The sequence below is a fragment of the Apteryx rowi genome, unplaced genomic scaffold, assembly GCF_003343035.1.
Source record: "Apteryx rowi isolate R43461 unplaced genomic scaffold, aptRow1 scaffold_274, whole genome shotgun sequence".
Taxonomy (NCBI): Eukaryota; Metazoa; Chordata; class Aves; order Apterygiformes; family Apterygidae; genus Apteryx; species Apteryx rowi.
Window position 1 is genome coordinate 720,948 of NW_020449130.1, and position 25,462 is coordinate 746,409.

The following is a 25,462-nucleotide window of genomic DNA, read 5'->3' on the forward strand; positions in this document are numbered from 1 at the left end:
TATCAGTCTGGATGCTGTTTGTTTTTATGGATGTAGTCAGGTCACTGAGCCACTATTGCAACCGATCTGTCTTTAATATCTCCAGTTTTGAGTAACAAGGTTAAGCGATGCAACCAGAAATTGTTAAGAAATTAAGAGCTTGAACTATGAAGGATCAGACTCTCTTTTAAAAGCACAAACGAGTTTTTGCATTTCTGTTACTGCAGGGAAGTCTGGCTTATAGTTCGATTCCAGCTTGGTTTTGAGGCAGGGTAATTAGCCATGGAAACATGAATCAAGTCCTCTTAGGAGTGTAAAATGCTTCCTACCTTGTCAATTCTGTCGTGTCCTAAGAGCCTAGGTCTTTGTAATTGGGTTTCAATGTCTCTTCTAGATACCAGAGGCAAAGGACTTTTTCACAATGGGCTTGAGGATGAGGAAGAATATCTTTCCTATTAGGCTAAAGGAGATTTTTCCAAAGGTGTATCTGCAATGGACTTTGCTTTAGAACTTTTTTGTTGAGGAACTTGGAAGGATTTCTATGCAAATCTATTGCTTTTTTCCAACTCTATCTAAAAATGTTAGTGAAGTGTTGACATTTAACAAAGTTTATGCTAGTGTTTGTGTTAAGTACCTTTTTATAGTAGTATTTCTGTAATATATAGCTATATGTGTACCTCTATAATGTGTGACAAAGTGAATAAAGTAGTACTACTTTTAAATATTTCTGAATTTTTACTTTACAAAAGTATAGGCTGAGTTATGACAGAAAGTATTTCCTATAATATACTACAACAGTAACTGCGTTTTGGGGGAAGCCCTGTATCAGGAAAACCGGTTAATTGTGTGACAAATCTTTGCTTAGTAGGATTGGTATTGATATTGTAGGATCAAGGTATTGATATTTAAGATTTACAGAAATTTAAAAAATCACTAATTTGATTTTTGAAATGAAAAGCTTAATAACTGTAAAATATAATTCTGAAATCTGATCACCTGATGGTAATTTACAACAGTATTTGAGTTGGATGTACTTACATAAAAAAATCAAGTTTCATGGTTGTCAAGTTTCTCCAAAATCATTGACATATATGCATATACGTGCATATGTATTATATGCAAAGTTGGTTTTCCATCTTGGGAAATAAATACATGTAGGATATTAAAAACAAACTGAGGATATTAAAAACAAAAAGAATATCACTTGATATTCTTTCATGCAGCATGTCCTCTTAAGATTTCATGCAGCATGTGCTCTTAAGATTTAAAAATACATATGGACTTAGAAGAATTCTGGCTGTCCCCTTTCTTGTCCTGTTCCAGCCTTTTTTTACCCTCAGGCTTGCATTTTCGTAACCATCAACAACACTTGAAAAATGTTGTGGGGTGCACGTAAATGATGCATAAAAGTGATTGAATAAAGTTATATGGATGAAAATACATTCCATCTCCAGTAATGGGTAATCAAGGAACTTAGAAATATGTTCATGAAATGTTTTGTACCTTTTCCTATTCTAAAGATTTTGAAAGATCTTGAATGACTATCAGGATCTTTTTTTTTTTTTTTTGACTTTTAGACAGTGACAGCTGAGAGGACTTTGATGCTTAGAGCACCACTAATTTTTTTTAGGAAGCCAGGCAATTTGCAAGATGTTGCAAATTTGAAGGTCCCCAAATTAGTCACTTTCTGCGGTCATGTCTCTTCTGTGAAAAGAAGTGAAGCTGTATTGCTATTAGACACGCTAACAACAGCCCAGAGTGTTGGCATTGCTGTGGGGGAATGTGTATTAGCACACAACCCTTTTAAGAATAGCGCACAGAGTACTAAACAGCAATCAGGTCCTGTAGTAATATGTGGCAGACACTTTATGGGTGCAACATTATTCTATTAGTTAATGTTTTCCTTCTGTGTCAGAGGTAATAGTGAAGGCTGTAAAGCTAGCTCCCCAGTTACTTGTAAACCAATATATATGTGTGTGTGTGTGTGTGTGTACATGTATGTATACATACATGTGTGTATATATATGTATGTGTATTTGCATATGTATGTATCTTTTTAAATTTAAAATGGGGAAAGTGTTCTTCATGAAAGATTCAGATATCTCATCTACCAACCTACCAACTATCAAAGCACTGGTAGAAATTCCTTTGATATCATTTAAATATTCATTTGTAGCTGTAACATAAGCTGTTCAGCTCTTCTGTAAAGTCTTTAGCTGTTGACCATTGTGTCTGGGCTATATCATTTTGAGGAGGATGCACTTGCCTCTTTATATACTGTGTAAATTCAATAAAACTGGGAATTTCTCTGCCTGTCAGTGTTGGGATTGTGAATCGTCTAGATCTGATAAAAGTTGGAAATATAAGTACCTAAAGTAGGCGGATTAAAAAAAAGAACTTTGGCTTTACATCAGCAATGTAACATTTACTTACAGGAGTATGACCTAAATGGATGTTTTAATATTGAGTATTTGTAGGAGTGAGATGTTATATGCTATATGGGGGATTAATCTTTTTCCATTTGAATGTGATATCTGACGTATTTTTTCTCCTTTTATACAGGACCCAAACTACTGGATACAAGTGCATCGACTGGAGCATGGGGACGGTGGGATCTTAGACCTTGATGACATTCTCTGTGATGTAGCCGATGACAAAGACCGTGTAAGTACAAATAGTTATGAAAGAAGCTCAGAGTGCACTGCGTATGGTCATAGCACACGATGTTTCCAGCACGTGTCCAAAAGTGAGTCAAGCACTACAAGGTTTTAATTTTTTTGTGCAGTTTGTTTGACAGACGTAGGAAGTCTATTATTGATATGTTTTTAAAAAGTGTATCTTTTTAATATGATATCTTTTATTAAAATCATGGTTTTCCCCTCCTTTTTGGCTCTGTATAAGTTAAAGCAGGAAAATGAGGCTGAAAGAATAAAAATCTCATATGGGAGAACAATAATTTAAAAAATTGAATCTGTAAGTTAAGATTGTAGCTTCATATTATCAGTTGAATATGTGAAAAATATGTGCTGTTTCTAAAAAGTGGAATGTTGATTCATTGTTTTTCAAAAATCTTTTGGGGAGGAATTGCTGGATACACAGAACATTAAAAAATAGTTGTCCACTTCTGTTTGTTGACCTCCTTTGTTTGGTTGATTTTTCTGGAAGAGATTTAGATCACAGTCAGCTAAGACATTTTTAGTTAATGGCTGTTTGTTTGAGATTATAGGTATTTGTGTCTTTGAATTACATGCTCAAATGAGGTATGGTAAGGAACACTGCTAGCAAACTGTAGAAGTTGTATATAAATATGCTGAATGCTGACTTTCTTTGTGAAGCTGCATGTGTTTGCTGAAGCTCTTGGCAGTGCCTGAGCCTGACACAGCCGTCAGTCTGGCAGTGTGTGTGCAGGACCCTGCTCTCCTCACGAGCAGCATCTGGAATTGCCTCTGCTGGAAGCAACAGCCAGTCTGAAGACTGCTTGAAAAGAGACCAAATGATGACTCTTAGGTTAATTTTTCAGACATAAATTCTTTGCTTGCAGTTATTTCTTGTGACAGAATTGAATTGGCATGGTTATTTCAACCAAGACTTTAAAAAGAAGAATTATGTGAGGAATCTTGAGACACAGAGACTCCTCACTGTCTGAAATGCTGGGATTATTGGAGCTGTATAGAGTAACAGCATTGAGTTTTCAGGAATTTCTTCCATAAAAATAGTGCCCAGCTAAGGTTTCATGAAAATTTAGATACTATGGAGCATTTTATCTATTAAAAGGTAATTAAAACCTCTAGTTAGTTATCTCATTTTCAAGTGCTCAGTTGTACGATTAGTTAAGCTTTTGTGGACAGGCTTCGAGGAGGCTGGTGGAAGCTATCATAATACATATTTTCTTTTAAACTCTTTTGACTCATGCACTTAGCTCCTCACGTGCTTCTCCCTTCAGAGGGAGAAGTTTAAATTCTGGTGACTTTAAGACCTCATTCTTTAGCTATTACCTTAGCTTAGCTGGCTTCAAGTGCGGTAATTCCCCACAGTGAAACTCTGTGGGTGTTTTTATGTGCATGACTAATACGTGAAAAACTCTTGAGTGCAACTGAAATAAGCAAAGTCATTATTGCAATATTGCTTTTCTGTGTAGATGGACAAGATACCTATTAACAACTACTAGTGGTATTTATTTCAGTGTTTGCCAACCTTGTTTCCTCTGATTTTGTGAATCTGGCATGCCTGTACTGATAGCATTTATCAGTCACATTTCATTCTTTTAAAGGACCTTGTAGTGTTGATTAGGAAGGTGCAACATAAACATGCACTGTGCTATAGTGGTTTATATCCTTGAATTAATCATTCTCATTTGACCTTCACGTTTGATTCTTTTCAAGCACTTCAGTCCTTAGTCACTGTTTTTCAGTCGCCTATCTTACATTTTACAGCTGACCTTCCTGGTGGCCTGATTGTTGACTTTGGATTTTATGCTTCCTCCATAGCAAGTGTATCAACTAGTTCTGTGTTAGCAGAAGCTGGTATAGGTCTCATTACTGCAAAGTGCTGCATATAACTCCAGTTAGTAACATTTTAGATGCATGCTTAAGAACATCCTGTTAAAAAGCATTTAAACAGTTGATGTCTCAACATTTAATTAATTTATCGTTGTAGGATTAGTTATGCTCAAAGTTAAACATAAGTTTGTATCTTTTTTTTTTCTGAGTTGGGATAAAAATACCTAACATCTTGCAAAACTAGTCTTAATATCTTTGTGTTCATTTTCACAAGATTTTAAATCCTTGCAGACAAGATAGTTGTGCTACGTACTACCTGTTGTCTGTACTTTTGAAAATCACTTTGCTCTTATGAATCTTCAGATGTAAGAATCATCCCCAAAGTGATGAACATAATTTTTGTCTTTTTTATGTTGCTTCTGTGCCGTAATTGTTTATGCAACGTCATGTAAGCACAATGCAGAATGTGAAGCAGCTAAGGATCATGCTTTCCTCACAGTAAATTTGTTGTTTGGTTTAGTGATCTATATTAATAAAATAAAACTCTGTAAGTAATGTGAAGAATATATTTACTCCTTTTCCACTGTCTCCATGGAGAACATGTTTTATCCTGTAACAAATATAAAGATCCTTAGAGACACAGCAGCTGTTCTGAGTGGAACAGGAGAAGCATCACTGTGATGGTCTCCTTCCCATTAACATGCAGCATGATAGCATGACTTAATTTAGCTTCTTCTGTCACTATATTTTGGTTTTCTTTTGTCCCTTAGTAAAACGGAATGGATGAGTGAAGGTTAACCAGTTGCATTGAGGAATAATTTGGTATGTCCAGTACAGTTCATCTTAAAAAGAAGAAAACCACAAGACAGTCTACACAAGAAAATGGATTTTGTGAAACTGTTTCTTTCTGAAACAGCTTTTTGCAAGTCTTTTAACATAGTTCATTCAGACAGAGCATAATGCATTCCAGCTTTGCTGGATTGCAACTTCAACATTCACATTACACAATATCACTACACATGAAGTTGATGACGAAAGTTTATTTTTCTTTTAATACACATAGCTGCATTAATAAATACTAAATTGGATAACTTTTTTTATCAAAACCTTTGTTTCTGACCAAATTGCAAATTTTCTCTAGGTTTCATTATGGAAAGATAGTTTTCAATGGAAATATAGCCATATATTTTATATTTATCTCTCTCTTTCTCTATACGGGAATACAAATGGTAGCTTTTGGCAGAGGGGTTTGGTTTTGAAAAATATTTAGCTTCAAGAAACAAGAATCTGTTTTCAACTGGTAGCATCCATTGCCACTAAATCCTAAAGATGAGCATGTTTGGTACTGTATGAGGAAGCTCCTTGAAATGCTTGGGCAATATCTACATACCAGAACAAAAAGGTAAATAACTCCCTTCAAATTGCTTTCAGTCAACTGAGTAACCTATTTCCATTATTTTATAAATATATGGTTCTTGTACGTGCATTTTGTCAGCAGATTTTTTTAAAATATGTGTTTACAAACAATTTTGTTTTGACTTCTGTTGTTTGTAAAAGTAGTCTTTCATTTGAAGGTTCTCAAAAAAACATATGTTGACTTGACAAGTTTCCAATTAGATGAGAACATACTTGATGACCTCAGTTCAGTTCTTCGTAGGCAGACATTCTCAACAGCAAAAAGAAAAAGAAAAGAAAAACAAAACCAAACCCAAAATTCCCAAATCCATCCTTCACCGTGTTTTCTCCTGGGAGACTGAAGTGCATAGACGCTTCAGTGGTCTTCATACTTTGGGCGTAATATGAAGGTACTTATTCAGGAATCTTGTAGGCTTTTGTTTATCTCATGGAAAAAATACTCAGGAAATTGGTGTGTAATCTCCCATTTTAACAATGTGTGCATGTATGAATATACACTTACTCTCAACTGAATTCTCACTGAAGTTGTCACTTGTACTGAGAACAATTTTAGAAAATTATTTCATGTGGAATTATATATATTTTCCTGCACAGTAATGCTCAGGCTGTTGCTCAGTGAAAAGCTTTAGAGACCAAAATGTCTCTGCTTGGTGTAGCAACAACATTTCCTAAAAATTAGAGGTTTTCCTTCCCAAGAGAATAATGAGGGGCTGCCATTAACAGCCACTGGTTTTGGTATGCAGTGTGGCAAATAGTGCTAGTTTGAAGCATGCTATGGTATGAAGTTAATGGCAGTTATTTAAAAGTTCATTTGCCCAAATGCATTAGATTTTTGGTAGCTTGGGATTAATAACCTATAACTATAAAAACATTGGCATCTTATGATTTCATTCATCACTGTCCTTATGAATGCAATGCACTATTTCTCAGAAATAACCACTGGTTAATTTACTGCATTTTGGTGTATCCTTATAAGTCAGAGTTACAGTCTGAATATTGTTCTCTAAACCAAGGAATGGACTTTCTTTGCTTGACCTACCATTTTCAAATATTCGGTCTGCTCTTCAACCTGCGTAATTTGTATCTGTGCTCACTGAGTTCAGAGGTGGGAAATGGAGCAATATTGTTTGGTGTTGTGCAGAGTAAAGTTTCATACGTATGGCTGTGTGCGCGCCTGTTGGTGGTATCCGGGGCTAGGTTATTGGCAGGTTGAGGTGATGGTGGTGGTTACTGGTAGTTTGACATACTTTGAACTTACTAGAGGATGCTCAAAGAGTTGCTGTTCTGTGTGAAATACTGCTGGTGAAAATGAGACAGACATTCATTTGGTAGACCTCTGTTGAAATGGAGTTCATATGCATTCATAATCTAGAGTTATGTTAAGTAATCAGATTGCTGCTGAAATTCAGTGAGATCAATTGCACATTATTTGCATCCCCTTTTAGAGACTTACAAAGACTATTATTATTATTATTATTATTAATTTAATGTCTGCTTATTTCTAGCATGACGTTAGAAAGTCTTTTAGCAGTTTTCTTCATACAGTATGAAGATGTAATAGGAACTTTTCCCAGCATAGTGGAAAGGAAATGAACTTTTTTTGTGTGTGTTAAACATATGGTCAATTCTAAATAATACTGTTGTTTTGTTTACTTCCTCTTGGAAAGCACAGTTGAGTTAGAGAGATGTGATATACAAAATGTGGGTTTGGAAAGGATGACTGTATTTGTTTGTAACAAATGTTAGCTTGAAACTAACACAAAAATAACTCTGATTTGAGCGAATGCATTGTAATCTTATGGTTAAAGGCTAGCTTGGGACTGGAGAGCTGTGATTACAGTTTCTAGCTGTTGCTGATTTTGTGCTGTCACTCTTAGTTTTAGGGCGAGTTATGCAAGACCCCAATCTTGTAATAATTCTGGGCAGACCAATGACAACATGGTGCATATAAAAAGAATGAAATGCTGGTAACCCTGTGTCTGCGTATTCTGTAAAATGTTAAAGAGCTTTAGAACATTGTGGAAGTTGTACAGATAAATTTGAGTTATCTTTAGGTTTTCATCAGCACATAATCAGAATACTCAAAGTAATGTTGTTGTACTAAATTTGGGTCTCCTTCTGCATCATTTAAGTGAACTTACTGCTGAGTTTACATTTAAAATTTCTTTGACTTGGAGACTTAAGAATTAAACCCTAAAACCACAAGCAGAGAAAGCAAACAATTTGACTACTTCTGAAGTTTGTTTCTGCCATTAAAAGATTAAAACCATGGAGTGAATGAAGGAGCATCTAGAGCTAATGCAGTAAATCTAATAGCAAAACTAGAAAATGTCAAAATGTTACTCAAAAGTGTGATATTTAGTATTTACAATGTCACATGTTTGGTATGCCCTTCTCCTTCCTTTTCCTTCAAAACATTTTCGTAGAATTAATTTTCAAAGATTACCGTGATCATCCCTGATATAGCATGCAATTTCTCTAATTCTATTCTGTGACTACCTTCCCTGTATCTCAGGAAAATAGGGTGACCTTGAAACAATTTGTTGTTACTCATAAGTGACTTGGCAAAGCACTTCTTGAGCATAAGGTGTTCTTTCCTTTTAACAGCTTAAAATAACTACTTGTACCACTGAGCTTGGGAAAGTATAGATATTGGGAAAGAAACCTTTCATATAACAATTTCATGGTTCTTTTGTGTAATAATATTTAAAAATATTAATAAGAGCTTAATAGTGAGCTCTTGATGTCATCTTATATTCTGTATGGCTTTCCTATTTTAACTAGATTTTAAGAGAATTGACACTTTGATACTGAATGAAATTCTGACATCTTGGTAAAATCAGAATGCTTCTGTTTTACCAGGTTTTCTTGCTTTAACACTATTGACTCATTATTGCTGGGATGGGCAGATGATTCTTAGGTCCAGCTTGCTGCTGGATTTAAAACAAGTAGAAAATCAAAGTCTTTAGATAATCTTTATTCCCAGATGCTACTTAAGACATATTTTGCAAAAGCATACCTCAAATATAAACTTTTTTTTCTATTGAAGTATTGAATTAAAATGCTTGTAATATTTCTAATAAAATAAGTTTTAACTTTACAGTGTTTATGGGCAAGAATAAATCCAGGAGAAATGAGGAAATACTAAGAGTCACATATTAATACTGAAACATTGTGTGGATTTTCCTACCATTAAGAGATGCTAAAGCTAACTAACGTTTTTTTCTGATCTGCAGATCTGACTTTTAGGTCCCTTTCAGTGCTGTTCTCCAAATTAGTAATATCGTCACAGTTTACTTTTTCTAGCTCTGCGAAGACAACATTTATGTTGATGATTCATTGTTTATTTTTCGGATAAAGTGCTGTATCCAAATTCTTTTCCTGAATTACCAAAGTGGTTGTTGTAACACACTACTTAGAATTCCCAGGTAGGAGAGGAATGGAACAAAGAAAATATTATAATTTGTAAATTAGTTTCCATAGAGATCTGGAGATGCAGGTCAGGGTAACCTCTGAAAATAAATTGGTAAAAACTGTTCTGTATAGAATAGCAGGCACTTGCATGCATATGATACACTGAGGAAGAGCCATGACAGTGTTGTGGAAGAAAGTCATCTCTCACAAATCTAACAGAGTTCTCTGGAGAAAGCCAGCCCTGAACATATGAGCAATAGTGACTTGGTTAGTGTAATCAAAACCAACCAAACAAAAAAACCCCACCTGCCATGGGATAAGAGTAAGAGGAGGGGGTCTTACGGATAACTAACTGATTGCAAGATAGAAAATAGAACATGGATTGTTCAACATATTAGTAATTATTGCCCAAAAAAGGGAAGAGGTAAATTAAATAATGAAGTGATAAATTTTGGTGTGAAACTAGATAATGCTAGTAAAACAGTGATGATGAAGAGTTGCAGTATATCTTGGGAGTAGACAATAACACGATGAACAAAATTTGATTATGGCAAGTGTGATGTGTTTTCAGAGACAGAGACTTTTATCTGGAGGTATACAATAATGAGCTTGGAGCTAGCTATTGTATTTGGGAATATGTTCATGATTTTATGATAGACAGACCTCTGGAAACATCAGCTGAAGCTGCAAGGTAGGTATGGTTCTGTGAGATATAATAAAACAGCATAAAGCTTACTGCTTCCAGCAGCTGTGTCCTCCTCTTCCTCCTTTCTCTTTCCCCCCGCCACTTATCTTGTGCAGGCTCTGCCACTCTTTGGACACCCTCTCTAAGCTCATTTATTCGCTAAAACAGCAGAAAACTCATCTTTGGAAAAGCGTCTGAATGCTTAGTGAGCATCATCAGCCCACCAAAGGGTCTGGCAAGCTGCCTTAGGAAAGGGAGAAGACTTTTGGCTGGGAGCAGGTGACATGTGAGGGAAGACGTGAGGAGACGGAGAGTGGGGACATGAGTGGGAGGGAGGAGCAGGTGAGGCCTTCCCTTGTGGAGCCCCAAGGCTGCCGGTGGCCGCTTGGCCGCTATGGCAAAGGAGGGGGCAGGGAACAGCAAGGGCAATGGCAGCCTGCCGCTCTATTGTGTTGCTGGGAGACTTTCTGCTTCCTCTGTCCAGAAACAAACACACCAAACAAGATTTTGCTGAGATAGAAGAAGCTCAGAAGAGGTGCCAGGCTTCTCTACCAGGAACATCCAGATGGACTAGGACTCTTAGCCTTGAAAAGAAGATGAAAGAAGCAAACCGTAGAGGACTGTAAAATCACAGGGGACATTGAAGAATCATTCACCGCCTTTTTTTCAGTGTGAGGTCTGGCTGCATCAAATGAAACTAAAGTTTTCATTATCAAAGCAAACAAAAGGCAATACATTTTGCATGGAAAAATTATACCTTTAGTTTTCAGACTCGACTTTATTAAGTGCTGCAGATTCTTGTATTAGGGGAACTGTGAGTAAATAGACTCTAGACCTTTTTCAGTATTATTAAAGGTGTTAAGGACCTCTGTTCCCATCCTAATTTATTTTCTTTCTCTCTCATATGAATATTCTTTCACATCTCTGATCATTATTGTTAACTTTCCCTGCACCTATTTTAGATCTCATGGGTTTCTTACTGAAGTGAAATGATCAGGATCATATCCAGTATTTGATGTCATGTCAAATGTACATTCAGTCAAACTACAATGAGATAAAATGCATTTTAATGGATTTTCATTGTTTATTTGTTCCAGTCTTAATCACTGTTGTTTTATTTCTGTGCAAATAAGAGCATGATTAGAATAACTCATAAGAGTAGCTATCTGTAAAAGGCTTTCAGACTTTCCTTGACCTTAATTTTTATGATTTATCAATATGCCTGTGACTTTTAACAAATGCTGCAGATCCTTCAAGAAGGTTTGGAGGACATAATTATTCTTGAGATGTCTTGGTTTAGAAGCAAGAGTTATGCTGAATTGTCTGCTTATTTCTATTCTCCTAAAAGGAGGTACTTGTAAATCATGGGTACTGTTAATTTATGTAGAGTCTCAAATTGTAACTAAGAGTCCCCTTAATCTAAACTTCCAGTGAAGACCCCAGAGACAGTCTTGAAATGATGACGGCCTCACAGTGTCCAGTTTTGCTAACACAGAAGGTCAGTATGTGGCTGTGGCTGATGACTGCTACAGTATTATAAACCCATTCCAATTAAGGGATATTTTCTACTAAAATTTCATTTAATAATGAAAAATAGAAAATTTCTTACTATGCCTTGTAATGTAATTCTACAGGCACTACTTGGATATAGTACTTGTAAATTATATGAAGCAGTGTTTTACTCTGCACAGTGTAAATCTCCACAGAAATCTGTAGTGAATCTAGAATTAGGCCATTATGACTAATAAATGCATGATATTCTGGTACCTCTTCATTAATTTTAGCAATATCGCTCTATCCTAGGGGTATGTTATTCATTCTACAACAAAGGAAAAAATTGCAGTTCAAGGTGGTAGAGGGAATTCATTAACACCACCCTCTTTCCCATTGATATTAGTAGTCTTAAAAGAAATAATGTTATAACTTTACAGATATTTCCTTGTAGAGGTGGTAAGACTCATTCACTAGAGAATTGGCCCATATTAAAGCTTAATATAGTAATGGATAATCCTGCAAGTATAAATTATTCACAGTTGCTTTGTATGCGAAGTATCATCATGAATAAATTAAGGAAAAGTTTCTGGCAAAGACCCTGGACAATGGCATAAATATGCCAAAAGATAATTTTCCTTTTTATCTTTTAACCTAGATTTAAATCTGCCAGTGGTAGGGTTGCAACGTACTCTGTGAAGGGCTTACCCAGCAACGTAAAGCACGTTCCTATACTTGCAACCTAGTGCTTTGGTTATGTTTTGCTTAGTTGAAATCAATAACAGCAAGTTGTGGGATTATACACCCTTGTAGCGTTCCTTGACTAATGTGTTATGCAAGGGAAACGTTCCTACCTAAACACAGGCCTGGTACAATGCTTGCAATCACAGCTGTTGAGAACTCATTAATGTTGCCCTCTTATCCATCGATACTAAAAGGTCTTAAGAGAGTGCTGTAACTTCGTAATTGTTTCCCAGTAATGATGGTGAGATGTGTACGTAGGCTCAGGCTTTATTTTCCAGCTGGCTTAGTAGATAGAAGTACCTCATACATTTATAGCGCGACTAGTCCTTATGACAAAGGGAGAAAAAGGAATATTTGAATTATGTTAAAACTGAGCTCATAATGAATGGATAGCTATCTCATGTTAAAGGTTTCTTCAGCAAGTGCCTTAAGTACAAAAGTAAGAAAATAATTCCCTCCATTTGGGGACACTCCCACCAGCCTGACTTTTCATATATCTAGTTAGCAGTAGCCCAGAAAGGAAGGAGTTAAGAGGATGCTTTGAACCCAAAGTCTTCTGCTTCATCCCCACACCCTGTCGGTGTACTACTTCCACACCCTGTTGGTGTGTAGGAACTACCTTCCGTTCACCTTCAGCGTGCTCAGCAGGATAGTCACTACATTTTTCAGATTAGCATCACTGCTGAAGCCTGTTTGAGTTTATACAGCAAGAAGGAGTTCTGCCTGCTCTTCAGTGACATACAACGTTGCAAGGGCACCTGCTTTTTTCATCGGTACAACCTACAGGAAAAACTGAAATTATTATTTGGTGGGCTCCATTCTTTGTAGGTTGCTTCATGTCCTGTAGGATTGAAGACTCTTCCCTGTAAAGTTGGTAGCATTTGGAAGCTTCTTGGTACTGAGTTTTTGTTTTCTTGGGACATTGCTTGCTTGGAGTTAACCATATTTTGGTGGAAGAAATGGCAGACACACCTAAGAGGAAAATTACAAAGAAGTCGTCGTCTTTTTCATATGATCGCCGGAGAGATTCAGTGAAAGTTAGGAGACAGTCCAAGTCTCTCAGCTTTAAGTCAGCTACACTGGATGCTCAAAAAAGACAGGCACAGAAAAAGCAGGTTTGTATTAGGATATTCTTGGGGTGCACTTTCCTTAAAAATTGTCTTTATTTCCTAAATACTTAAAAAGTTTGTAAACCTCACCCTGTTAATTAATATGAAGTGGAAAACAGTCTCTGCTGATCTGAAACCTGTGTTGTGAGTACATCGTGTATGTATACAAGCTTGCATGAAGATAAAGCTGGATTTTTTTGCTCTAATTTTTCTTTTGACTTGGTGGAAGTTGTAGTGTGAATTTAACTGTAAGAAAAGTCTGCATCTTCTTTGCTTTTAAGATATGTGATTGGTGATTTGTGTTTTGTCTCCAGGAGTTGCTCCTATAGTGTAATACACACCTGGTGAGCTGTTGGTAAGGTTCTGTCTGTTGTGCTAAAAACATGATGTGTACTGAAACTTTGGAAGTGATTATTCAGATTACAGCTGTTTCACTGCTCTTCAGTATTATTGTTTTTTTTAATGTTGAAATGTACCAGACTGAGAGCTTTAGGGAGTGAAATATTTAACTTATTCCGGAACAGGTAATGCGAGTCCGCAGCAGCAGCAGCGCCAATTCTGGTGGGACCAGTTCTTAGGGTTAGAGGACAGCTTAATGTCTTGGCATTATCGCACTTCCATAATAAACGACTTTCATGCACAGGTCTTTATCTTTTATAGTTGGAATAGCAATTAAATGAGATTTCACTAAAGAGTGAATGTACTGGGCACTGTAGTAAATCAAATAAAAACAAGTGAGTCAGTTCATGAGATGTCTTTGTATACTGATCTACACTTTAATCTTATATGAAAGGAACACGGGATCACTGGCTTTATGGCCATCCAGCTCTCTGAATTGATGGATGCACACACAACTTTAAAGGGAATTCTTAAGCAGCTGTGTAGAACATAAAGCTATTTAATATTTTGCAAATAGTGCTTCCACAAATGCTTAGAAATAAACTAGATTTCCATTAGCAGTATGAGTGAATTTGTCACATGTGAGTTGTTTTCAGGCCCTGCCCATTACATCTGCTCCTAAATTTTGAGGACAACATGCCGAAACAGAGTTAAGGGAGTTTAAGTTACTGTGCCAGTGTAAGTTTCAGTATTAGCTTGAAAATGCAATGATTTTGATTTGTTTGAGTTCACACTTAAGTTTTGATTACTATTTCTGTTGTTTTTGAGTGTTTAAAATGTCTACTTAAACTGCAAAATGTTGACTATTAGAATATGAGGATATACGATGACATTCATGCTAGCTTTAGTGTGCTGCTTTAGTATTAATTACAGTTATAGCTGAAGCCCTTCATCTTGGAGTAAAAGTGCCAGAAGCTTTTAAATGAAGAAATATTCAAAGAAATGAGGAACACCATCAGAAGGGCTCCACGCTGTAGTTTTTTTTATGTTCTACTACCAGATGTAATTTGAGAAGTAAATTGATAAATCTAAATTTTATGATGATGTAAAATTCCAAATTACACCTGTGAGCCTTTGTGTTCATTAGATCTTTCAGGGAAATGGAGTGACTACTCAAATTAATTTAATTATTTCATTTATAAATTCAAATTAGTGAGTACCCCTGTATTTCAAATTTCTCATACCTTAAGGTTTTTGCAGCCTCTTGTGTTTTGGATAACTGCCATGATTACTGTATGACCTCTAGTGGTTACTGAAAAATATGCTCAATTGCTGAATTCAAGCTGATGCTTGAAAAAATCTCTAACTTGTATACTTGTTGGTTTAATTATTTAATTATCTAAGTTACGTTTTTTTATTGAAAAGAAAAATCAAATGAGCAGTAGTTCAATCACTGCAGCAGAAGAATTATTGCTTCAAAAGTGCCTTCTTTGTAACTTTAGTCTTGTTTCCATGTTTATTTGAACATTTTTCTAATGCTTATTTGACACCTGAAAATATTTTAAACTGCGCTTTCATCTTTACTGATTTCAGAGACAATAGTAGGCTTTGCTCACAATATACGAGCTTTTACATGTGTAGTTCCATGGAAGAAGATGACTGTGCTTTTAAAGACTGGCAAGCTAAAGTTAGCTTTTCTAAACGTTTTGGAGGATTGTTATCAATACAAGTCCCTTAAAATCATAACACTCTAAAAAATTCTTTTTGGCTTCCTCTACCTTTGTATTATTGACCTTCCCTTTTTGCAAGGTTTGATTTTTCCTTTTTGTGATAAAATTTCCAGTGTGATCCTTTTTTCATAAAATTTAGGATTCTGAAATAGATCAGTGGTAAAATATTAATGAGAATTTGAGAAAAATTTAAAAAGGCATTTGTCACAGTTTCTGAAGTACAGTAGTGTGGCTATGTTTAGAGTATGTTAAGCTTTTTTGGGTTCTTCATTTAACTTAGCTAAGTTGAAAGGAAATCAATCAAAAAATGTTCAAACCCAACAATTTCAGATATTCCAAGGTACATATATATACAAGGTAAAAATGAACCAACATTCTCCCAGATAAGCTTCCCATCAAGTTACCTTTTCAATACAGATGATTCTTTTATTGTGTTGAATTCTTTCTCTGCTCCTAGTATCTGAGGACTTTGCTGCAAATTTAAGGAATTAAGCCATTTTTAAATTGTTCACATTTTGCACTTTCTGTTCTGCCCCTTTGATTGGTGTGTGGTGTGTTTGACTGGCTTATGAGGTAAGGCTGTGAGAAAATGGGATGAATAGGCAGTGGAAATCTTTTCCTGGACTTTTTCAATGAGGTTTATGAGAGGCAGGGAGGGATCCCTGATCTTTCAACTAGCGAGGCAAGCATCTCTGCATCCTGGGAAACTGGTGTTCGGTGCTCCAACCTCGCTTAGTGGATTTCTGTGCTTGATCCTTGCTTGCTTGACACTCTGCTAGTTGTGTCTTTTGATATTTTGGTGGAAAAAATGAAGCAAGATGTATATATTCTAAGGTAGAAAATATAGTAATTGCTTTCATTGAAGGCTGATATTGTGTTACTAGTTGATCTAAAAGTAAAAAGGGATTACAGAAGTATGCATATAGTAACTTCCAGGAGGTACTAGTATTATTCATAGATTATGTTGCAATGTTTGTTAGTTTTAGGAGAAAAAAATAGTCTATTTTCATGCTGTGAGTGAAGAACAAATCCAGTTATATGAAGAAAAATTATATGAAGAAAGCCCAAATAAGTTTTAAGAAAACTTAAGATCCTTATGTACCAGGGAACATAAAAAAGAGATCCAATGCTATTTTTTTAGCTGTTTCATGAGCGCCTCTAAAATCATATTTCTTTCTGTCATTGCCTGCTGACTGATTACATGGGCTAGGGCTTCAGTGGATTAATTATGACCTGAAACTGTTTTCCTGATAACTACTTATGTTTTGGTTACAAGGTTCTGGAACTTGGCAGGGTTTCCAACTCATACTAGAATATAGAGAATTTGTACAGAACTACAAATTCATGGTTTGTCCCATTATTCTTATTTTTTCCATTGAATTCTGCAGAATGGAGCTGAATAACTTTTTTTTCTTTCTGTATAATTACAGACCTCAGTGGTATGCACCATCCACTAGCCGAGATGTGGAACAATACCTAAAGTGAGGGATATTATTAGAAAATCTTCAGATTCTTACGTTTAAACTGACTTAGTTAATAGGAGAAGCCCAAATTCATTGTTATGAGTATCTGAGAGTAGACTAATGTCTATGAATTTTGCTTTTTTGCTTTCCCATTAGAAAGAAATATTGGTTGGAAGAAACTGGACAGGAAGGTTAGGAGATAAAGTTCTGGGGAAGTGAGGGAAGAGGGCCACTGATGGAGAGTAAGGGTTCATCACGTTACACTTTGTTGTAGGGGACATATATAGGAGAATGTTCCTGGTGCAAATTACTGGTGTCTGGCAGGTCCAGCAAACAAAACCCATGGTACAAACACCAGCAAATCAAATTATTTGAAATCTGTTAAAATGCGTAAGCAGTAAAGAAAAATTAGGGATGAAAAAGGAATCTTAAATAGGTAATTTTTAGACATTATCTTTGAAAGCATTGATCTTTTACTGTTTTACTTTTATCGCTTTTAAGCCTATTTTTGGAAAGGCTTGTTCTAAAGTCTCTTGGGAAACTCGAATGTCCTCCCTGGTGAGAAGGAAGTCAGCTTTAAGTGTTAGCTGTCAGGATTTGTTGTTAAAATCTGATCCTGTTTGTTTTAAAATGAAACCAGACAAGCATGTGGGGGGAAAAAAAAAAAGCATGTGATGTGTGTAACAGAATACTAGGAGATAACATGTTGGTTCCTCAGGTAGTTTGGTTATTAGAAGAAATTTGGCCTATCAAAACTCAGTCATTTTGGAACATGGCCAGCTTTTAACTGTGGTGGTTAGCCATTATTATTGAAACTGTGATCTAGCAAGGTGAGGTTCATCTTAACTGGCTAAACAGGCCCATCTTGAGCAAAATGCATAATAAAATCAGAACAAAGGTGAGAGCCTTAGTGATCTTGAGCTGTGAGTTTGCATTCCTTTTCTTAGCAAGGCTTGTTTGTGGAGGTTGCAGTGAGTGTCTGCGTTAGAATACTTCCTCGGATAAGAAAAAAGATAAGCAGATGGTAGAATAAATCGCTGTGCCTTGGCAGTGCTCTCTGCAGTGATTCCTGGGAAATGCCATCTACTGCGCTGATTTTGAGTGCTCTGCAAGAGAGAGAAGTGACCTTCTGTTAAAGGTAGTAAAGTCCTTCCCTTGTCAGCTTATCTTGGTGGTTAATATGGAATCATGCGTGATCATAAGATCTCAGAAAATGTTTTATTGTGGTGTTAAAATAATGGCAATATTGCCAGGAGCTTTTCAAATGTATTTGGTGGTTTCTTTAATGCGAGCACACTGCTAGGTTTTATTTTGACAATTTTACAAGCTCACCTAAACTAAGCTGAGCAATCTGTTGTTTTCAATTCTCTCAATAATTATTGTTATAACTCATGTAAAAGTTAATACTATTTAACTGAGCCTTTGGATTCCTAAAGGTGTGGATTCATGATAAATGTTATCTGAACTAAGGCTGTGCTGCTACAGAAGGAGGTGGCTTTGTCCTCGCCCAGCCTGTGGTCGTGCTTTCCCACCTTTTCCCTGGTGTTGGCGCTAGGAGGTGTGCAGTTGTGCTGAGGTGGATCAGCCTGCTGATCTAGCTGAGAAGTAATCCTGCCAGAAGAAAAGAAAGGTGCCGGGGGGGGAATACTGGGGATGTGTTGTCAACTGCTGGGGAGGAGGGAGTTGGAAGAAGGGGTAGAGACAAAGATCTCTGCGGTCAGGAGCGGTCGGGCTCAAGGCCGGGAACGGTTTTGCTGCAACCAGAGCCACTGATGTTCCTCCAGAGCACGGGAATCTCCCTCAGCAAGGTCTAGTGGAAATGGTCTTCAGCTCTCCCAGCTCCTGTCAGCCTAGGGAGTGAAACAACAGATCAGCTTTATGGTTTGGCAGTGCAGAATTGCACTAAATACAAAGTGGGAAGGAAATATGGAGCAGGGCAGGTCATTAGTCTTGCTTGTGCTCGCAAATGACGCAGGGAAGACTGGGTGAAGTTTGGTCAAGTGGAGGCTGCCAAGCCAATAGATTTTCTGAGTATTCTCAAAATTGTTACAGCTGAAACAATCCTCTTTGCCTTGGTTAATGTTTTTTGATCTCGCACCAAATTGTAGGCATACCTCCAAAGACCGTGAAAAACAAAGCAGAGAGTCATAGAATTGCAGCATCATTCAGGTTGGAAGGGACCTCTGGAGTCATTTAGTCTAGCCCCTGGCTTAAAATAGGGCCGACTTGCTCGGGGCCTGTGCAGCCTGGCTTTGAGTATCTCCCAGGATGGAGATTGCACAGCCTCTCTGGGCACCTGTGTTGGTGTTTCACTACAGCCGTGGTGCAAAAGCGTTCCTAAGGTCTTATGAGTTTCCTGCATTGCCTCTTCCTACCACTGTGTTTTCTCTCTACTTTCCCATTATGTGGCTGAAGACAACGGTAAGCTCCTCTTTGAGCCTCCTCTTCCTCAAATGGCATGAGCGTGGCTCTCTGGGCCTCTCCTTGTACGTCCTGTGCTTCCAGCCCATCATCTTGGTGGCCTTCACTGGACTCGCTCCTGATGTGGCTGCACAAGCCCTGAGCAGAGGAGAGGCATCGCCTCGTGCTAACGCAGCCAGCACCTCCACCGCGAGGGCACACTGCTGATGTGCCTCCAAAGGGCTGTCCGGGAGGGATCCACAAGGCCTTCTTCACGAAGTTGCTTTGTACCCGGTTGGCACCCTGCCGCTGCTGTTGCACACAGGTTATTCACTTAAAATACTTGACAGCATTCCATGGTTAGCAAGGAAATGGCATGCTTCTTTAACAAAATCCCCTTCTGAGTCCCACTGTCTTATAGTATATATATTTTTTCTGCTTATTTGCTATTTGTACAGAATTATATCCTCAAAACAGGATAATGCATTTTGAAATACCATGTTGTCAGCTGAAATAATGCCGGTAAGAGATTCCCTTTCTAGGTTTAGCCATCCTATTCCAATTAAGAGGAGGGGGAAAAAAAAAGCAAACCAGAAACGAACTAGAGGGGAAAAAAGAAAAAAAGGAGGAGGAACATTAATTTCTGGACATATCTACTGTACCACTCTGATTCAAAATGCTCATAATCCCAGTACTTCAGCAGAAGCAGAAAACTAATTTTAAAGTACCTTTCTGTACTTCCGCTGAAGACTTATTATCAGCAAACTCTATAACTCTTAAAAGAGTTATAGAGAAACCTAAGTGTTTTGCCACTGTTTCTATTTTTGTGGAACACTTGGTCGCTTAATTGGCATAAAACTTGCCTATTTGTGTTATATAAGCAATATTTTGACATATATTTTGAATAGTTACTAAAGTTTTGATTGTGTAGTCTTTTCCAACATTTTTATACTATTAGAAAAGACTACGGTTTAGTATTACAGAATTTGCTGACTGAAAATTGTTTTGTCTCATTTACAGCTAATGAGTTTGCCACTTTTGTAACAGTACTAACTGTAACAGAAACTTCTTTCCCCTGTTATTCTGTGCGAGAGAGAGAGAGAGTGAGCCCTAGGCTTTACAGCAGGTTGATTTTAATGTTTTGTGACAAAAAGGAAGGAAAATTAATTTTAATTATCTAAAAATATGTCCCCTGGCTCAAAGTGTAGCTCTCAAATAGAAAGAAAGCAGTGTTTTGCTTTCTCAGCAATTTCTGTCACTTGAACCGTGAATTGATCATGGAGGTAATAGAACATGGGGAAAATCCAGTGGGAGCTGTCTGATTTCATATATGTTTCAGTTTAAGCACTTATGTTCTTTTGATTTGTGGACTGTAATTTTCACTGACAGTATTAGGGGCTTTTAGAAGAACAGCCACTGACAGATGACATCCATCTAACCAGCTGCTGCCTGCTCTGACTTCAGTCTACTGATCTGTATTATCAAACTGATTTGAAATATAGTAAATATTAATGACTGCTCATCTGTTATTTAAAATAAATAGAAAGTAGTGAAAGAGTGATGGTCACATTTCACACTTTGGCTGTAACTAATTTCTTGTCATCTGTTATGATTCTATTAACTTTTGTGACTGACAGCTCTTCTTCTTGGGTAATGTCATTGGGAAAAAGAACATTGCTTTAAATTATTTTTTTTCTCCTACAGCCTTTACTGTAGTTTTCAGTATGGTTAGAAATAGTGAGCTGTTTTATGTGGTGTTTAAAGCTAAAAAACCAAGATCTTTATTCTCATTATAAATTTTATGAAAATTGCCTTTCTATTGAATTGGGTATAATCAAGAAATGATTGATGATGTTGAGAAAATCACAGAAACAGTACACTAAACTTTTATGTCCAAGTAGAGCCATAACTTTTTGGAGGAATATGATGATTTCACAGATCTTTCCTTGAGATGTTTCTGAAGCACAGGATGGAAATTATGGCCAAAAACTGGCAAAGAAGGAAAAGAAATGCAGAACAGCATGATGGTTAGAGTTCCTACTGGTGTTTAGAAAAACTTTACATGGGCCCTTTGAACTTGAGTCCACCATATGCTAGTTGTATTAATAGATGTTTTTCCATAATACTTCCATACTATAAACTTAAATCTTTATTTACTTTTGTGCTGATCATCTTTCAGATAGGTTATGGAGAGTTTTAATAATACAATTTCTTCTTCTTCCTCTTCATTTATGCTGAAAAAGAAAAAAAAACCCACTCAGTTGCTCCCTATTTCTTGAAAAGATATCCCAACAAAATCTAGGTGGCAGTAACTCTACTGTGTATTTGGCTTTCATTGCAAGATCAAACTTGAAATGTCATAACTTTATACTTATATGAGTCAGTGTCCCACAGTGTCACTGTTGAAGTCATTTTGTTCATTAAGAACTGTTCCGGTTTTCATGATTTTAAAATTAAATGTTCCTATCAAGCTTCCTTAGATTATCTTATACAATTCTCACTTTCAGTTATTTAGCATTTAAGTAACTGAATTTTAATAAAAAATGTCCACCTCTTCCTCTCGTAATAATTTGTCATGTTAAGGCATATTACATTGATTTCTTTGTTTCTAATATTAAGTCATTCTTGCTGCACATTTTTCACAAAAAAAAAAAGCTGCCATAAACATGTCGGCTGTCATAACTAGGAGTTATCTTTGAAAACTTTTTAAATATTACAATACATTTTCATTAAAACAAGTTGTCAGTAAAGAACATATTTCTCCTCTTGACACCAGCATACTGCATTGATGAATGATACCAAGCACTGGTGTTCCACTTTATTACATTAGTTATATACAATAACAGCGCTGCAGATGTAAGACTGAGACATCCGTCTTTTTTCCTATCAGCTTGCTGCACCTGTTTGATTTGAAAGAAAGTGATAGAGTGGTGACACTGACAGTTACGTGGGGACCGTGATAGATTTGCATTATGTGAAAACAGTTGTTGAATGCCATTGTACTAGCTTGTTGCCTTTTTAGAATGAGAATGATTTCCTGAATCATTGAAAATGTTGATGCTTGCTGTTATAAAACAATTGACTGAGCTAGTTAGCATTGTGTGTGTAAATATATGTCCATTTATTTATGTGTAATTTAATTCCTTTTTCGTCCTCCTTCCACTTTCTGGCAGAAGTTAGGAGGGCTGAATATAGCCACTTAACCTGATGCAGTCAGCATATATTGAATTCAATAACTTACGCATTGCCTTTGGCTTAATATCTTGGAGTCAGATGACTGTTTTTTGATATTAAGATACCTGAACATGTACATTTGGATTACAGAAAATGGAAGTCAACAATTTTTTTTTGTTCATGCATCTTGAAAGAATAATAGCGAACATCTGCTAATTATTAAAAAAAAAGAAAAAAGAAAAAAAGACTTTAGTCCTTCCAGATGATACAGTGGTTGTTTACTGAGTAAATAAACTCCCTAGTAAACTGTTTTATTCTTTTCATATGTAGCTGTCCCTTGCTGTTTGCCTAGTTTGCAAGTTAAAAGTTGATGATTGCATACAGCAGAGTGGTCCAGCTGGGGTGGGTCTTCAGGGCATTTCTGTGTAGCCTGTTGCCTCTTGGCTCTGGTCTCCATTGAGCTGCTCAGTCTTTTAAGTAACCATCACGTGGCAGAAGGTGGGGTATTTGCCAGTAATTTAAGAGATTAGCCCATAGAGATGCTACAGAGCTGGTGTATAGTGCATAGTGGTGTCCAGTCTTGTTCAACTTCTTCATCAATGACCTGGATGAAGGGACAGAGTGCACCCTCAGCAAGTTTGCTGACGATACAAAACTGGGAGGAGTGGCGGATACACCAGAGGGCTGTGCTGCCATTCAGAGAGACTTGGACAGGCTGGAGAGGTGGGCGGAGAGGAACCTCATGAAGTTCAACAAAGGCAAGTGCAGGGTCCTGCACCTGGGGAGGAATAACCCCATGCACCAGGACAGGTTGGGGGTTGACCTGCTGGAAAGCAGCTCTGCGGAGAAGGACCTGGGAGTGCTGGTGGACACCAAGTTAAGCATGAGGCAGCAATGTGCCCTTGTGGCCAAGAAGGCCAATGGTATGCTGGGGTGCATCAGGAAGAGTGTTGCCAGCAGGTCGAGGGAGGTGATTCTCCCCCTCTACTCAGCCCTGCTGAGGCCACATCTGGAGTACTGCGTCCAGTTCTGGGCTCCCCAGTACAAGAGGGATGTGGCACTACTGGAGCAAGTCCAGCGAAGGGCTACTAAGATGATTAGGGGATTGGAACATCTCTCTTATGAGGAAAGGCTGAGAGAGCTTGGCCTGTTTAGCCTGGAGAAGAGAAGGCTGAGAGGGGATCTTATCAGCATGTACAAGTATCTGAAGGGAGGGTGTCGAGAGGATGGGACCAGACTCTTTTCAGTGGTGCCGAGCGACAGGACGCGAGGCAACGGGCACAAACTGAAACACAGACGCTTCCATCTGAACATGAGGAAAAACTTTTTCACTGTGAGGGTGACAGAGCACTGGAACAGGTTGCCCCGAGAGGTTGTGGAGTCTCCTTCTCTGGAGATATTCAAAACGCGCCTGGATGCAATCCTGTGCAATGTGCTCTAGGTGACCCTGCTTGAGCAGGGGGGTTGGACTAGATGATCTCCAGAGGTCCCTTCCAACCTCAGCGATTCTGTGATTCTGTGAAAGACCAGGATGACCATCTTGATTTACCCGTTCTTCCCTTTCTGCAGCCCTTTTCTTTTTATGGCTGCCAAAAAGAAAGTATATTTTCATCTGCCAAAATAAAAAATAGGCTGTTATGCGCACACCCACTTTACTTTTATTAGTAGGAAAAATACTTGACTAGCCACTCTGAAGTTCTGCATTTATCTTTTGGAAAGGTCCGTGTTCTCTTCAGGGTTCCCCAGGACCTCTCAGGTACCGTATGGATATCAAATCCAGGTTAACCGAATATTTGGAACTGCTCTTGCCTCTTCTTAATTGTTTCCAAATGTAGTGGCCTGGTTATACGCAGTCTAGATAGAGACTATTTGTAAATCTCCCAATATATTAATGTACTTTGTGAATGTAAGTATAGGTAACTTTACAGAGATTAATACGTTAATCTTTTGCTGTATTTTACTAACAGTTCTTTATTTTCATACCCTGAAATTGAAAACCAGTTACAGATTTGGACCTAGTCTGTCCCAGTACTCATACTGTTTAGATCAGCATTTTGGTTTGACTTATAAAACACAGCAGTTGTATCTGATGCTTTGATCAGCTAGAAAAGCCCTTCAGATTTATGGATTTTGTTTCAAGTTTCTCTGTTATAATCCTAAAATTGTACCATGGGAATCATAATTTGAAGAAAAAAAATCCTTTTTTAAAAACATTAGTTATATTGATTTATAAAACAGAGCCTGAATTTTTAACTTTTTTTTATTTTAGTTTGTTTTCAAGTTAATCAGTACTTATTTTCTTAATTCTGCTGTTAGAAAAGCCATTTTTATTGAGAGACTGAAGTGAAAAGGCATGTTGCTGTTGAGGGCATTATTCTTGTAGCCATAATAAAATAAGTGAAAAAACAATTTGAGCAGTAGAGTTTTGTTGGTTTTATTTTCTGCTTCATTATATCTTTGGTTCGCTGGATAAATCAAAAGCAACATTGTAGCACAGTGAATTAATTTAATGGAAGAAATTGGAGTAGAAAATGAGTGACAGGGCAGCAAGCTTCAGTGGAGACAGAATTAAATCACTGACTTCTGCACAAATTTTATAGTAAAACCTCCTTTCAAAATGATAATAAGATTAAAATAACTAAGAAATAATTTGCAATTAAAAAAAAGGATTATAGACATAATTTACAGAAATCCTGGTGATCTAACTGTGATAAGCTGTCGATACTATCCATGTCTGGCCAACAGTAATTTATGTACGCTTTGGAAGGTAAATCTCTGTGTGTAAGCAGTTATGTCTAATTATGATGTTCAGTGAATGAAACCTGAAAACTTTTTATCACAAAAAACAACAGACCTGTGTTAAACAAGAGAGTACGTTGCATATGGTGGTCTGGTTTGTTCAATAAATACCTTTTTGAAAAAGAAAACAGAACAATTTTAAGAATGAGACACAAGTAAAGATGTTTCGAAGGAGCACAAAGATGAGATAATAGAAACATTTCTCCTGGAAGTCACGGGA

At 37.1% G+C, this 25,462-nt stretch overlaps 1 protein-coding gene across 1 annotated transcript in view; it reads left to right on the forward strand.

Moving 5' to 3' along the window:
• PARD3 (par-3 family cell polarity regulator) overlaps nucleotides 1–25,462 on the forward strand; it is a 519,789-nt gene that overhangs the window by 96,968 nt on the left and 397,359 nt on the right. Inside the window, exon 3 of the mRNA XM_026068529.1 lies at nucleotides 2,542–2,643. Coding sequence (XP_025924314.1) covers nucleotides 2,542–2,643 — 102 coding nt within the window. The remainder of the gene's footprint in view (nucleotides 1–2,541; nucleotides 2,644–25,462) is intronic.